The sequence below is a fragment of the Idiotropiscis lumnitzeri genome, chromosome 10, assembly GCF_059441095.1.
Source record: "Idiotropiscis lumnitzeri isolate Australia: NSW breed Sydney's pygmy pipehorse chromosome 10, RoL_Ilum_1.0, whole genome shotgun sequence".
NCBI classification, from domain to species: domain Eukaryota; kingdom Metazoa; phylum Chordata; class Actinopteri; order Syngnathiformes; family Syngnathidae; genus Idiotropiscis; species Idiotropiscis lumnitzeri.
In genome coordinates, this window is record NC_142400.1 from 14,332,498 (window position 1) to 14,349,769 (window position 17,272).

Below are 17,272 nucleotides of genomic sequence, written 5' to 3' on the forward strand. Positions count from 1 at the left end.
TAAACACATAGTACAATTAAAATAAACTATTGAAGATTCAATTTTACTCAAAAAACAATGTGCCCTATAATCTCATAAGTCTTATATATGATTTTTTTTTTTTTTTTAAGTAGACCCGTTCATTGATATTGCGCCTAATAATACGGTGCACCTAATTGTCCGTTAGATGCAGTATATCTATTTCAAAATGCAAATGATCAAATAGGACACAAAGATAAGCTTGATTGCTCAGCGTTTAGGAAGTATTGACCATTTATATGATACACCAGAAGTAAAGCCAGGAGCTGTACTGTGTTAAACAGGTTCAGGAAGCAGTAAAGTGTCGTGTGGTAGACCGCCAGGAAGATGGCAATGGAGATTCTGGTGGATCTTTCCAGAATGGACATGCTCAGCTTGTGGTATGCATATTGATTTTTTTCTGCCATTTTCAGACCAACATTATGCGTATTTTTGAGAAGGGTTGTGATTTTTATTAGAATCCCGGAAAATGTAAGCATATTATTGGGCATTCTAATCAACATAACGTTTCATATGTTTTATGTCTTGAGAAAGACTGTGACTAATTTTAGACATGGAAGCTTTTGTCAAAATGTAACAAAATAAATTATGATAATGCTGAATGTATTATTATTATTATTATTGATGTCTTTTCTTGTAGTATATTGCCTCTTCACAATCATTTGACTATGTGCCTGCCCGCCTGCCTGCCTGACTACTCCTGCCACTACTTGCCTGCATGCTTGTCTGTCTTCAGTGTCAATCGTTTGATATATAGTGGATGTAAAAACTCTAAACACACCTGTTCGTTCATATTCCAGTTTTTCTTTGTTTTTACACACATGCAACCATTTTAAATGCCTCTGATTAATTCCAAATAAAGTTCAGATGTTCTACTAGGCTTTTCCTGACAGTTTTGTAGTAACATCTTCTAGCACAAGCCATGGTGCACAGAGAGCTTCCACAGCATTACAATTATCTCATTCTTTCAAGGTATCAAGTAAGGAGAAGAGTACAAAAGAATTACCAATGCTTTAAATACTGTATGGTATACCATGCAACATAGCAAAGACAGTAATCATCAACTGTAGAAAATATGTTGCAGTAACATTACCAAGAAATGGATGTCCCTCAAAATTCATGAAAAGATGAGAGGACAACTAGACATTGAGGCGACCACAAAGCCAATAACAGCACTGGAGTTGTTACAGAAATTTCTGACAAGGACTGAATCTCTTCATATGTGTGTGCTACTGGGTTGGGTAACAAGATGCAAGCCTTGTCTGACAGAGAAAAGCACTTCTCATCACTAAAAGACCACCACACCTGTGGTGAGACATGGGTAGATTTGGAGCTGTTTTTTTTCCCAGCTGAAACTGGGTTCTTAGTCATGGTGTGGGTTAACATGAAAATGTTCCAAATGACACTCAGTGTTAGCACATAGCCTTCAGGCGTCTTCAATTGTAAAAAAAAAAAAAAAAAAAAAAGGTAATGAACCCATTACAACATTTTTAACTTTATCCGGGGTTAATCAGAGGCACTTTAAATGACTCGCATTTTAGATGAGTTTGCCATGATTTGTGCAACCACATTATGTCAGTTATTTATTTTTATTTTTTTTACTTCCTATCATAAGCACATTGAAAAAAAATTCAATTGAGTTGTACAGGGTATTGGTCACATTAATGAAAAACTTATCAAATGATATCTCTAAGGATCACATTTTTCTGTCACAAAAACCTGACATTTGAACAGATATGTGTGTGGACTGTTATATGTTATCAACTGTATTGTTGTCAGTTCATCTGTTTTTTTTCTTTTATTTATTGTTATTTGTAATAAAATATATTTCCTTTTACATTTTGTCACCAGACTGACTTTGAGAAGGATGTTGATATGGCTTGCAGATCAGGTAAATAAATGTGTTTTAGTTTTGTTATTTGGTTAATTTTAGCCCATTTGAAATCTTTTGAAACATTTTCAGACGGGAGGGAGGCACATTTTCGGGGCAGACTTTCTGACTTATTCTATTTTAAACCAGTGTTACTAAAACTGAAATTATTTAACTATTGCAAAAATTCAGATGTAGGACCAGCTATGAAATATGGCTTAGGTCGGATTTGAAAAAAAAAAAAAATCTGAATTCAGCCATTCAAAAAAAAAATCTGATTTGGGTCGCGTTTGCCTGCAGTGTATACCTAGCCTTATTCTTTCTTGCCTTATATAGAGCTGCCTCACCGAATGGAAGAGTTGAGATAGCGACAGGCAGGTTAACAATTGTAACACGTCCAAATGATGTGACTTCAAATACAAGTTTAACGGCTATATTACTTGTTGACAAGCAAGCTTTTCCACAATGGTTGAATTTCTCTTCTCTGTGCAGAACCGACTTAATATTTGTCTGACAGTTAGTGTGAAAAATACATGCAATTTGTATTACGCGTCCTCATTTGCCATTCCAATTAAGTGAGTGTTTTGTTTTTGACTGATTAATATTAGAGCGGATAACTTTTGCTTATTCTCATATGACACACAGTTTTGACTCTGGGACAAATGATTCTAAATATTTGTATAATTGATCTTAAAGGGAGTCAATCAGTTGATAAGTCGACTAGCGTCACAAAATGGATTTAGACTTAATGGACTTTCATCTCTGCTCTTCTAGGCACTATGAAGCACTCCTCCATCCAGGGAGAGGAAAAGGCCTCTTCTGGGGCTGTAACTCTTCAAAGGGGATCGAACTTCAATACCATGCCAGCCAGTATGGCCAAAGTCCACCTCCAGAACATGGCAGACTATACCAGCCACACACTGACTCTACGCAGAGAAAAATGTACCACTAAAGGAATCAGCACTGAGTTGCCAGGTGCCAAATCCATTTACATCTGTGACAGTGAGCTCTTTAAGCAGCTAGATGGTGAGCTCCCACAAAGGAATGGAGAAGGAAGCAGTTGTGAAGGCACTGGCAAAGCCCCAGGTGTCGTCCTTTTACCAACCAACAACTCAGGCACCCTAAGGCCCGCCAAGGGCAAAGAAGAGCAACCAACCAAGTACAACATCAGTGTTGAGCAGCTGCCTCAGACAAGGCTCGTCCACCTGGCTAACCCTGTCGGTGGTGAGCCAGTGCTTGGATTTGGACTGAAGAGCTTGCCTGCTGACCAGGTCAGTGTGTCATGCTCAGAGAGAGACTCACCAGCGCACAATCTTCAAAACCTGCCAAGAGACTCTCAAGTGGACAGCAGCACCTGTAATGGAGCTGAATCTGGAAACACGGTTGCGATGACCAAGAGTGAGACTGTTTCTACTCTATCAACAAGCTCCCTGGAGGTGAGTACATTTACCGGTACTTCCATGATCTTGTCCAAGCAATACTCTCTCACATTCATATTTTCAACTTAAAAATATGATTTAGCGTGAAGGATTCTGCGTGAATGTCAATTTTTTTCATAATGCTGCTAATAACCCCAAAATCAATCAACAAAATTCCACCAGTAGCAGCAACAACAAAAAATAAAGTTCACAATTCCTTTGTGTTTCTTTTTTGTTAATAACTTCTCACATCAACTATCAAAAAACAATAATGTGTTCAAATAGACAGGAATAACTTGAATACCGTGGAAATTGAGAGGGGTGGGGTTTAACTCACTAGAAGCTGCTGATAGAGTTGCACGGTATTCTGGTACTTGAAGGTGTGCAATATATACAAAATGTTATTATCTATATAGGTAATTTGATATCCAGAATGGTATATATATATATATATATATATATATATATATATGACATAGCATTTTTACTAAAAATGAATTAATGGCAGTTTCCTCTTATCTTTTTCCATTTGTGAATTAATATAAAAATACTAATGATAGTATGAATCGTGTTTTGTCATTTCTGATATCACTGCTTTTCCTGATGTTTTAAGATTTTGCCATGGTAGCGTTTCAGTATCTGTATCGAGGTCAAAAGTTCGTTGATACACAGGTATTCAATAAGTCGGAAGTTCTGTTCTGATGCTGACAATGTATTGCCTTAATCAGATGAAACTGGATCATTCCTTCCCATGTAAATTGAACCACTGTTTATGAGATTGAACCTGAGACTACCCGGATTTTAAAACCAATTAAAAGGATTTTTTTATTGTATATGGGTCAAAGTTTTAATTATTTATGTTAAGTTAGACATGGTTTTGGCTCATCACATAAATCCACTTTGTTTTATTTTTTTATCCATGCATCAGCTTGCTACATTTCACACATACTCCAGTCGCTGCTTTATTGATGCTTTAACTTAGATCATCTTATTTCATGGGCAAATGAAACTGCATCCAAACATGTAAGCCAGTATGGCCATAGGAAAACCCTGGATGGTGAAAAGGTGAGAGTTTATTCCCATTTTTTTTCGTGCTGACTGCTGTCGCAAGATGTGACAACACAGTGTGCTGCACAGAGTGGCCTTAACATCTGTCTGCTGGTGTCTTTTCACTTGAGGGCAAAACACACTTCCATAATGGCGTGTGAGGCAGCAGCTGCCAGAGCAACTGGGCAGCCTGAAGGTCAGGTTTTCCCTCACTATTCAGTGACAGCTGACTTAAAGGTCATTCGGTCACAATCTGTTAAATGCAAGCTTTTGCCAACGGGGCTGGAATGACCAGCGACAAACCTTGTTTTCTTCCTTTGTGACTCGCTCTTCTCCGATGAGTCGCAGAAAATCCCTTTATTGACTTTCCACCAAAATGAAATGTATTTAGGGTACTCAAGCATTTGTCTTCTCACATGGCACATAATATCCTTATACGTCATTAATCTGTCTGTATCATCTCCCCCACCAGAGGCGAAAATCACGCTATGCAGAGCTTGACTTTGAGGTAATTTTAGTCTCTTTCATTCATATACAGAGCTTCGATTTGTCTCTTCAGTATTATATGTAGATGTCTGCATACATTTATGATTCACTCTTTGGTTTGGAACCTAATTAGAGAAGTTAGTGACGAGTAAGAAGAGGGTAAAGTGGAATTGATGGGCGTCTGTGCTATTTCCCTTGTGCGTAATTTACAATCTTCTTGTGTAGAAGATAATGCACACCCGGAAACGCCACCAGGACATGTTTCAGGACCTGAACAGGAAGATTCACAGTGCAGACACGGATGTAGAGTCTCCACCTGTTGATGCCAAAGCTACTAAAAGATGGAGTGTGTCCTCTGCCAGCAGCGACAAGACCAACATAAGTGTAAAGAGTTTGACTTTATTCTGTTCTGCAATAATGATGTTCTCCTTTCACCTAATACAAACCAAAATCTAAAAACTTGAGTGGAGTTTTTTTCTCGTAGTCAGATACAATTAGCTTTCACCTGAACTTAATCAAATAGTTTGGCGATGACAGGCCCAAACAAAGCCAAAACTCATTTGGAACTATAAATTTCAGGATATATTATTATGACATGTTCTTCTGGGGAAACCGTTCCAGAGGAGTTCACGCTATCAAAAATTCTAAATGGTCGTCAATTCCATATTTCTCTTCCATCCCCTGGGCCTGCTGATTGAGTGTAGCGTTGCCCATGTAGTGTTTTTCTTTTCTTACTTTCGTCTGTTCTTGACAAGATGAGAAAATCTATGCTTCATAGAGAATAAATATTGTCATGCACTTCAATCAATATGAGATGCAGGACAAGAGATCTGGCTACCTAAATAAACCTTTCTACTGCAAGCCCATTGAAGAAAGTATTTAGATTACGTAAATCAATGCAGCTTGGGTTATAGTGCTGTTCCCTCTTTCATTTTTTTCTGATTCTTATTTTTTCTCTCTCTGTTGTCTAAGTGTTTGGCATCGTCATTTCAATTTATCTGTTCCCATGCTTTAACATTGACTGCATGTTGATTTTAATGATGTGTTTACTATCCCTTGGGTAGGGAGATTAAGTTTCTATTCATGCAAATAGAAATTATTGCAATTGCAACCATGTTTTTAAAAGTAATCTTTCAAATCTCCTGCACTTTAGAATATCATTATCAAGGGTAAACAACCTACTTTCTTGTGTACTTAATTATGGACAGGTTGGGAATTAATTACTAGGCAATTTCAAGTTTTTGTTTACACTGTATCTCACACACACTATGAGGATTATTAACAATGTTCCAACCAAGAAGCAAGTCGCGCACCCATTATAATTGGTACATATTACAATTTGTAATAATAATAATAATAATAATTATTATTATTCTTATTATTATCATTATTACAATGGCAATTGAAATGTTCTGTGAGAACCTTCATCTTTAATGCTCGCTACACTCATAATAATTACCAGAGGACTATATTCGCAGTTGAACTCTATAATGCAGGGGTCACCAACACGGTGCCTGTGGACTCCAGGTAGCCCCCCAAGGACTCCATCAGTAGCCTTCGGGTCTGTTCTGAGAACGGCTCAACAGTGATAAGACATTATTTTCTTGAAATATTAAATAGGTGATAAATTGAAAATGTAAATAATGTAAGAGAATCATAGAAATAATGTGTTGGGTATTGGCATTTATCTTTTCCCGCGTCATTTTAAGAACTAATTAACAAGATCAGTGTCTTTACATAAATGAATGTCATTACAACTTGGGCTGTTACAAACAAATATTTTCTTATCCTATCCATTATGCAATCGATCACTCGGTTAATCACTCTGCCTCTCGTTTTAAGGCAGAATTTTTTGTCAACCAATGCCATGGGGTCTGCCAAGCCCATCTGATAATGTGTGACTACACAGTCTAAACTGGTTTCAACTAGATATGTGGGCAAGGGTACAAATAGAAAGGAACATGCAAAGCAAGGCGTAGAGGTCACTGGGACCCACCGTGACGGCCTAGCTCAAGTCACCTATCTACTTATGTGTCAAAGAATCCTCGAGATAGGCACTGCCAGGCTGGAGCAGTCCTGTGTGTGTTAACTGATGAAGCCTACCTGTACCAGAGGAGAAACATATTTTAAGACAACCAGAACAGTCCAGTTGGAATTGATTCAATTCTCTGAGAAGTCTCACTGCCGCATGTATGATGCAATGTTTTTGGAACAACTTGACCAACAATGCAGGCGGACACAGTATTCACCGTACATGATCACTCAATGCCATCTCAACAGATGTGTATGAACGATCACGGATCAAACCCAAAACTATCACGCAACATCAACGGAACAGCATAGTTGCAAACAATGAAACTACCAAAACAAGGAACAAAGAAATACAATTAACAAAAACATGTATCTCTAATGCCATCCATATCCAAAGTGCTGCAAAGCATTCTGGGAGTGCTTCAGCCTCAGCCAATCCAATATTTGGAACTTGGTCCACACATAAGATGGAGTATTATAAGGCGCCTCGTCTATTTTAGAGAAAATTTGGGACTTTTTGGTTTATTTTAGCCAGTCAGAGGTGGAGTTGTTGGTATGTTTCAGGTAGTTGTCATGTTTCGTAATTGAGCACTTGAGCTTGATGTCATGAACTGATGGCCAATCTCTCATGTGAAGGATTTTCTGTTAGACAACCAAATTCATTGTTCCCTTTATAATAGCAAGTCATCCAAGTCCCGACGGAGCTAAGTTGCACTCTGCCACCACCTTGCTTGATCATTGAAGATGTTCTTTTTATCAAATACTGTGTTATTTTTATATCAGCTGTCGAGATCAGACAAGCCATTTTCTTTTTTTTTCCAGCAATGTTTTTTTCCTTGGAATTCTGCCATGGATGACATTTTTGCCCAGTTTCTTTCTTATGGTTGAGTCATGATGACTGACCTTAACTGAAGCCAGTGAGGCCTGCAGTTCTTTGGATGTCATTCTGCATTCTTTTGTGACCTCCTGGATGAGTCATTGTTGCACCCTTGGAGTAATTGTGGTTCTCGACTATTTCTGGTAAGGTTCACCACGGTTCCCGGTTTTCTCCATTTGTGGATAATTGTTCTGACCGTGGTTTCCTGGAGTCCCCAAAGCCTCGAAAAGGGCTTTGAAACCTTTTCCAGACTGATTGGCTAGAGTTCAGTCACTCTGGCCTGGGTGTTGCCACTCAAATTGAAATGAAGTTAAATACATTTAACTCATGATTGAACAGGGTTGTGGCGGTTAGGTGCAGAAAACATGAGAGAAAGGGTGGCTGTGTTTTCATAGAAGGACGTTGGTGAGATTATTGATTATAAATTGCTTTGAATGTGGGGAGGAGGGCTGGATTTCATAAATGTGGTGAAGGCCACGGAAGTTGCTTTTAAAGCAGGTGTGCTGTGACTGGGGATAGGGGCGCTCAAGATTGTGCAAACTGAGTTCTAGACCAATTGCATTTTTCTGCAAGATTAATTGGGAAAATCAGTGAGAAGCAATTGGCAGTGACCAAGAGGCCATGTGTCTTGTGCAGAAATAAGACGGGTAGTATTGTTTCGTGAGGGTGAAGTGTTAGGTTTATAGATCCATAATGCTGAAACCTACAGAAGTTCAATTGAAAATAGTTCGATTCAGATATAATTTGTTTTAATTTGTTGCTTTGGCGTTGATTACTATCAAATTACAGGAAGTAGTATGATTGGTTCTACATTACCTCTCCAACAGTTTACTATTTACACACTACATACTCAATGAGTTTCACGCAAGCACAAGACGCAATACCTAAAAGCTACAATAAACAAATATAATGAAAATAAAAACATGGATATGTTTCTCAGATATGTTTCTCTGCAAGTTTTCTTGGTCTATGGTTTCTAAAGACAGCTGATGAAAACAATTACCTTTGTTTTGGTTTTGCTGAAGAAAAACTTGATTCATCCAATTGTTAATTTGCTCTAGACTGTGACCAAGCATGTTAATTGTACCGCTGTCATTAAGGGATAATGAGAAATATGTCAGGTTGTGGTGGAGGTTGAGGAAAAGTAGGACCCCAAAAAAAAGCAGGGAAGCGAGGCAGGGGCAACCTAAGGGGTATGTATCAAATTACATAAAAGTACAAAAGCACTGCAAGCAACAAAACACAAGGACTTGACTAAACTGAAAATAAAGCGAGCCAGGCAGGAGGACAATGGACGTAGACACTAACATGGACATCTGACAAGGACAGCTTACAAAGGCAATGCACGGACAAGAACGGAAAGAAAACAGGGAACTGAGTACAAACAAATTGGCGAGACAACGAGGAGCACCTGGACAAGACAAAAAGGCTTGGAAGGACTTGATTGATTAACACTGTGGCTAGGGTCGACGAACGCAGGTGGACACAATGAACATGACGAGACACACCAAACACAAGGAAAAAACAAACTAAACACGAAACCAAAAACAACAAATACAGATAATGACAAAATCTAGCTGTGTGTCATATGCATTTTACATAGTCATGATAACCACCTTTGGCGTTCTGAAGCATTTGCCTCAAATGTAACATACAGACTGAACAAACAGGGTCCAAGGACTGACCCTTGAAGGACCCCATAAATCATGGCCATTTGATCAGATTCAAAACTTCCAATGGTCACAAAACAACATTTTCATTTCCATTCCATTTAATCCCATGCAAATTTCCGTTCAACGGCATGTTGTGATCAATTGTATCAAATACTGCACTGAGATCCATTAAGACTAGTGCAGACACCTTGTTTGCGTTAGTGTTCAATGTAATAATCCAAAATATTCAAAAACTTTCATAAGAGTTGTTTCTGTACAGTGATGAGATCGGAAGCCTGATTGGAATTTATCTGAAAGTCAGCTCGTGTTCAAGAATTTGCTGAGTTGAAGGGGAGGTTTGAGATTTGTCTAGAATTTGCTAGTAAGAATTTTTTTGGAAGTGGCCTTACTGTATCTACTTTCAGGGGTTTCGGAAGCTGATGGTATTGCGTCAAGACGTCCATTTTTTTTTCTTTCAGTCATTGGGATGAATGGGTGGAGTCTCCAGTGCGCACCTGCTGATCATCATAATTAGTTAGGTTCATAAGTACTCGAGACAGAGGTGCTAGTCGCTGGTATGTTGTTTCTAATTGCCATTTGTCAGTGCGCATTGTACTTTGCTACATTCCAGTCCTCGCGGCTAATTTGTCCACGTACGTAGTTCCAGGCTCTCATTATTAAAAGTTGTCAGCGATCCTTGTGTTGGTTAGTTCTTGTTTTGTATTATTAAGTCTTCACGAGCAGTTTTTTTTCCTTTGGTGTTCCTTTTGTTATTTTTTTTTTTCATAGCTATTTTGTTTGTTCTGTTTCGGCAGCTAGCTCCTGTCTTACTTCACCCACTCAACTTAGTTTATCTGCTTTCCGCAGCTTATTTCGTTGAGTATTGTTTTTTTTCTTTCTCATGTCTGACGTGCTCCCTTGGTTAAATAAATTTCTATTTTGATTGATCTGTGCCATTGTTTGTTGGGTCCGTATTGATGGTTTCAACTGCTGAACCAAATCAATTAATTTTGTGATCCACTGTACCAAATTCTTTCATGTAATTGATTTATGCCTGGGTGAATTTAAGTGCTGCATGCGTTTGTGATTTTGCTGGTTTGCGATGATGTTTCCCCTGATGGATTGTACTGTTTCAAGTTGCAGGCAAAATCGATCACTGAAGCTCTTGCTTCAGTTTGAGAAACCCTTACACAACTATGATTTAGTCTCAATATCCATTTGGACAGTAGGTAATTTTGGGATGACTCCACTCATGGCCACCTGTAATTGCTTTACATTCTTATGATCTGTGCACCTCCTCTGTACCATCTCCAAATCATCGTGTGCGTGTGAGTGTCTGCACACCTGCACGACGTGTTATTTGATTATTATAGTTGTGCATTAAAGTGATCCATTTCATTGGCAGATATCTAAATCAAATCAGTTTTCTTTACACATTTTGCTTTCCCTCCCATGTACCATGACACATCCAAGTTATATTTAACCAGCAACCATAGGTAGATGGGCATGTCTTGGTTAATTACTGTCAAAGCCTAAGATTAAAAAAGGGCAAATATTTTGGCACCAAGATAATATAATTGTGCTCTATTAAATCCACCCACGCTTTCAACGATCAACACAGATGATATTGTAGCATATTCTAGCATAAGCATGCAATAAAATGCAATTTCCAGCTTTTAGTGGTTTACCCAGGTTACAATATTTTGTAATGCTTATTTGTTTATATATTTCTCCCCTTTAATATGAATAGTGTTTAAATTATTTTGATCAAGGTGTCAGTGACATGATGAATGTGGGGACCAGTTAACCGCCCAAGCACTACATGAGTAACTCGCAGTCCTCTTCTGTTTGTATTGATCTGGCAAAACCTCAGTGCGACTATTATCCAGACACTTTGCTGCATACTGTATCTTTGCTTGTCATCAGCTGACAATGAACTTGCATATGGCGATAAATCACAGAGACTCTGCCTCCAGCGACCACCACATAAATTGAGTTTGAGACCCCTGCCACATGGGTTTAGCAACATTTTAGAAAACTATTGTCAGTCAACACAGATTGTTGCTACGTCTACAAATGCAAGTTAAAATACTACAATGCAGGGCTAAAGTCAAGTATCAACAACACCCAGAAATGCTGCCAGTGTTCCAGGCCCTGAGCTCTTCTGGGATGGCCAGACACAACATGGAAAACATTTCAGATTGTTTTGGGAAGTCGTCAATGTTGTGTCCTCTCAGACAAATAAGAAAAGAAACCTTTGGCTTATCAGAACAAAGTTCAAAAGCCAGCATCTGTAATGGTGTATGTTAGTACCCGTGGCATGTGTAAGTTGCACATCTGTGAAGGCACCAATAATGTTGAAAGATGCATTCAGGCAAAATACGTTGCTATCCAACCAATTTGTTCCTTGGAGACATCCCTGCAATATTCTCCTTCTGTTACATGTGTTGTTTTGTGGTAAAAGAGTGTGAAGACTAGACTGGCCTATTTGCAGTTCAAACGTGTGTCCAAATGAAAATGCGAAACGCGTTATGAAGCACAATATCTGAAAATGGAGCCCCCAAACTGTTGACCAACAAACACCTACAACCACAATTCACGTCCTGCGTTCCCAAACGAGTGTTCTTAAAAGGAAAGGTTCTGCATCGACTCTTATTAACCCTGCATGGAAAGATTCAACTTTAAAAAAAAAAAAAAAAAAAAAAAATTTGCCTGATGCAGAGAAAGAGACATTGATTTAAATACATAAATATATATTTGTAATGTATTAATGCAGGCATGCAGACTTACTACCAGCTCACACAATATAGGCCCAAGGATAACAAATGACATGTTATTGACTGTTTTCAAATCTTGCAGAGAATCCACAACAATCATCACAAGACACATTTGCCTAGTCTGCCTCCCTGCGTTATCTCATGACCATCCCATTTTGTCCATGGTTAGCTGAAGTGGGGCTGCAGTGACCTCCAGGAACATTCCATAAACATACTAACTTAAGCGAGCATGATATGGGTAGCTTTCTGGTTAATACATTTGGGTAGCTGTCATGATGTAGAAAAAGACCAACTACAAGCCGCCATGGTGCTTATAGATGTATTATGTTGAATTACCTAAAAGGAATACATTCCCTCCCAAAAGTATTCATTATTGGAAATATGAGCTTTACTAGAATTGCAATAACAAGCAAATATGACAAAAAAAGGGCTCATAAGTACAGAGAGTCTTTATATAATGTATTGGTGGTACCTACCATTAGTGCCGTAGTAACGACCAATGACAACTGTGGAAATGATGCAGAGTCATTAAGCAAAAATCCAGTGACCAGTCGTACGCTAATTACAATACAATGACAGTTGTGCAGATGATGCAGATAATTGCCGCACCATTTAAAGTGACCAATAGTGCAGTAATTATGATACAACATTGAATGTGCAATGATACAGAAAGTCATTGAAAGCTTTCATTTGTCTATTGGCGTGGAATATTGATAAAGAACTCTTGTACAAATACGTAGAGAGCTGAAGCTAAAATAATCAATATTGTAATATTGGCCAACATTTTGGAAAGTTCCACAATGTAGTTTTGAGTCAACTGTTTTAATGACAAAAGGAAGAAGCTATTGGAATGGAAAAACCACTACCTATCCTCGGTTCTACTGAGGGAATACATAGGACCACACAATTCCTCACCAGATGACAAAAATTGTATTTTAAATGTGGCCAAAATACGTACATACACGCTCAACTGCTTATAATATATTTTTTATAGTAAATATATCACTGCATGTATAAAAGATCCACTATCCTAACCCAACAACAAAGGGTTTGATGCAAACAACAAAATAATCACACAACATATTTTATTCCCCAGTGCAAAGACCTTTCTTGCATAAAGATTACCATTCAAGGGCGGCACAAATATGGTGAACAAGCAACCAACATTAAGTGCAACAACTCATTTGTATATTTTTCCCAGAAATAAACAATAGGGTTCTTTTCAAATGTGTAGTAGAACATATTCATGTTTTCATCCGTTATTGTTCTCTGCTTGGGGGGGGGAATTATGTCCTGCAGTTCATAACTGATTTCAGGCCATTCCACACTGACGCAGAGTCGTTAGCAGTAAACTGTTTTTCCAGCGTATCTGCATATCTTTTCTTGGCAATGTTAATTTCCTTTGTCAGCTGGTTTCGGGCACGTTTGTATAGTGCTCTATTCCTGCTGCGAAAGACGGCCTCCTTTGCCTTGTCTGATTTTGGCAGTGAACCATGGCTTGTTGGTGATGAACGAGCGGAGTGTTTTTGTCAGGACACACCTCCTCACAAAAAAAGAATGTAGGACGTTACAGCGGTTTGTCCAAGCTGCCAGCTGGCATTTCCAAGACGGTAGAGTCAGTGCAGTCCAAACTTTCGTGTCATGACAGCTATGCTTCATTATTCCACTTCTTCACTGTTTTTCACTGCAGGTTTCAAACATTTACGTTTGTATTTGTATGTTGGAATTCAGAGGATTCAATTGTGATCAGACAAACCCAAAGCTGTGCGGGTCGCAGAGCGGTCTGAGTCTTTCAGTGTTGTATAGCAGAGATCCAGAATGTTGCCTTCCCAGGTGGGACAATTAATATGCTGCTTTTATCTAGGAAATTCAGGATTATATTTTGCTTTCCTAGTCACCTAAAACGATGATGGGTGAATCTGGGTGCTTTTGTTTTCCATGTCAGCCAGACAGTTTTTGCAGCGCGGCGTTTCTATCAGCTTGTGGTGGGATGTAAATATCGGCAGGAGAATTCGCACACTGACTGAAATAGTGACTTCAAATACAGGCTGCAGTGTGTTCTCAGTGGCGTGACATTAGTGCACCTTTTCTCCTTGACACAGAAGCATATTTTACCGCCATAGCTCCATGATCTCGGTTTCGCACAGTTTAGTTAGTTGGAATGGTCTAGCACGGCGTCCAGATGCATTCGCTCAGCCATGTTTCAGTAAAGGTGAGAGTGACAGAACATGTAAAGCATTATTTGGACCTTGTGAGGAGAGTAGCCAACCCATTGTCTACACATTAGTCCAACAGAGAACTACAAAAATGCTTGTTTCTGAGATAAAAACCAAGAAATGCAAAGAAATTGTGGAATGTTGTTCAATCATCCTGGGCTGGAATAAGAGAATTTGGTTGACTCCATGTAACACAGAGTTGAAGCAGCTCTCAGCAGCTGTTGTTTACTGTACAACTAAATATTATTCCAGTGATTTGTCAGGAAAATAAAAGGGGCATTTATTTTGGTTTATATCTCGAATGTTTTTTTCCATTTTTATTGAAATGAAAATGTGGCTATTAATCTTAGTATGCGATTTGAGGGCTGTAGCTCACACGACACACAACTGTGAATAATAATATTAATTAGCAAATGTGTTCTTCTCTTACTAGGATAAGCAGCAGACCCCAAGTAAGAGGGCATGGGAGGGCATGCAAAAGACCCACTCACCTCCATCCTGGGGAAGAAAAGATTTGGCGACGGCAGTGACCTCCCCTTTGGAAATGCAGACGGTGGAGTGGGAGAAGACAAGTGCTACTATTCCTTTGGTAGGCCAGGATATCATGGACCTGCAGACGGAGGTGTGATAAATAAACCGTATTTCCTCAACTCACCTTTCACTTCACTCTTGGACAAATAAGGAACATGTCACATATTCTGGAGGAGGTCCGCTGCAAACGTGAGGAGAAAGGAGAGTTAAAAAAAAAAAAAAGACAATAAATGCAGGACATTAACATAAGAGAACTGCTATCATGATGTCTTTGTATGTTGTTTCATTTAATGTTTGGACCGTGTTTTCATCAGACATGAACTGCCTCCCTATGGACATGAGTACCAGGCTGGCTCACTTGGGAGACAGTTTGGTTGGAGATTTAGTGACTCCACTGTGTACCATACACAAAGGCTATGACTTGTTGTCTAGTATGTATGTAATGGTCGTAATGTAATTAGTCATGTCCTCTTTCTATCCATTCAGTGTTGCTACATCCACTGTTTCTCCAAATCAACACTGCTGTTTTACATGGCTCAAAAGTTTTTCCTCAACATCAGTGGCAAATTGAAAAATCAACAGTAGTTTGAGGAGAAGACTGCCAAGCGCCCACTGCTATGCTCCCTAAGTCGATCCCCTCCCCTGCATAACTCACCCATATCCTTTTGGCTCCGACATTTTTTCCACCCTGGCACGGTTGGCACTGGTGAGACAAGTGAAGGCGAATGTGGAAGAAAACAAAATCAAGCGCCCAAACGTAGAAGTGATTTCTCCTCTAATGACTCCTCTGAGATTCTTGCTGGCTTTGCTATCTAATCGGGCCTGACCTCAATGCTACCCCTGAGGATCGGGGATAGCTTACATCGAGTCGGTCAGTACATCCAACTATGTGGCGTTTGTTGACTAAGTACAAGCAGGCAAGATTACTTCAGCTAATATACAATTTTTAATGTTGGTATCAAAAAGGAGTATCTATCGTGAGTAATTAAAGATAGGTACGTGACTCAATATATAAATATACAGTATACCATATGTTGTGATACATAAATGGAACATGAAAGCACAAGGCTCATTTGGAGTCATGATGTACAGCATTGTAATTATTTGACAGAGTTCTACAGAGTGGATTTCAGCGTTTAAATACATTTCATACTCTGCTTGGGAAGAGTCATTATTGAAAATATCAAGAGAATTATTATGATATCCTTCTTTTCCCTTTCCTGTCTTTTCAGGATACTGGACTATATGCGTGTTCTGTATCACAATGTAACCTGCGTGTTTTTATATCACAACCATTTACTCTTGGATCTCCTTGCTGTTGTCCCCTGTTCTCTAATCTTATCGATCGCCAGCCTTTCTCACAGGGCCCTCCCACACCTCCTAACTTGCCTTTTTACTTTACCAGGGGTCATCTGTTTGTTAATGTACAGTTTTCAGAGCACAAAGTGAATGTGTCTTATTTCTAATAAAAAAAATCTATATATGTACTTATACAAAAGCAGTCATAATGATTTTGGTACTTAGTGTTGTTTTAGAAATGCTGGTTTTCTTGTTGTGTATATGTTAATGTACTATGTATTTGGTACATGTATGTATATGTTAATCAAAAAGCGAGCTAGCTATACCATTTTGTATTCCCATTATAAGGACAAACAGAAGAAGCAGTTTGCAAAAATGTCAAATACTACAACAGCTTAATTAATTCTGTAATTACCACACTTTGTGTAAGTGTAAGGGGCACCATTATCGCATCGGCTGCCTCACTCACCCCTCATTTTCCATTTCAGTTTTTATCAATCTCACGATTCAGCCATTTTTCCACTTGTTGTCGACTGAAAATGACATGTCAGTGCCTAAGGGCTTGCGAATGTCACATGACCAAACCCAGAAAACAGGTGAGCCGCGACGGTCGTTAACTGAGCCCTTAGGTTTCAGATTTATATGATGGACTAACAATTGCCGTCGCGCGGCTTAAGCCAGAGGGCAGCCATTTTACATTGACACTTCTGCTCGGCCGCTTAGTGAGTGGCAACGCATGATAGCTGCTGGTGGCTTCACTTCTCGAAACGGTGAGTAAGCGGCGTTGTTAGTCTATTATATATAAGTCTTGTGCCTTAGGCACTGTGATATTATTTTCAGCAGACAGCAAGTAGAGCAATGGCCCACCCCTGAGATGGATTAAAATCAGGTGGAATTTACTGCTTAATTAATATTCCACAAACAGAATATTAATCAGAATACCAGGTTTAGACTAGTGGGGGCACATGGAACATATTGCATGAAAAATGAGGCAGTGGTGTCATCACATCTCATATTACAGATGCACTCTACAACAAACTGATGGTCAAC

General features: G+C 38.9%; 1 protein-coding gene across 6 annotated transcripts in view; it reads left to right on the top strand.

The window, feature by feature from the left end:
* The window catches only part of adgrb1a (adhesion G protein-coupled receptor B1a), a 125,899-nt gene extending 109,489 nt beyond the window's left edge, over positions 1–16,410 (top strand). For 5 of the 6 annotated variants that reach the window (XM_088306230.1, XM_088306228.1, XM_088306233.1 and 2 more), the window contains 6 exons: positions 303–398; positions 1,870–1,909; positions 2,663–3,324; positions 4,826–4,861; positions 5,065–5,223; positions 14,826–16,410. In XM_088306230.1, the coding sequence (XP_088162356.1) occupies positions 303–398; positions 1,870–1,909; positions 2,663–3,324; positions 4,826–4,861; positions 5,065–5,223; positions 14,826–15,020 (1,188 nt within the window). In that variant the 3' untranslated portion in view covers positions 15,021–16,410. The remainder of the gene's footprint in view (positions 1–302; positions 399–1,869; positions 1,910–2,662; positions 3,325–4,825; positions 4,862–5,064; positions 5,224–14,825) is intronic. The other variant, XM_088306234.1, reaches the window with a different exon arrangement.
* The last annotated feature ends 862 nt before the right edge of the window (positions 16,411–17,272 follow it).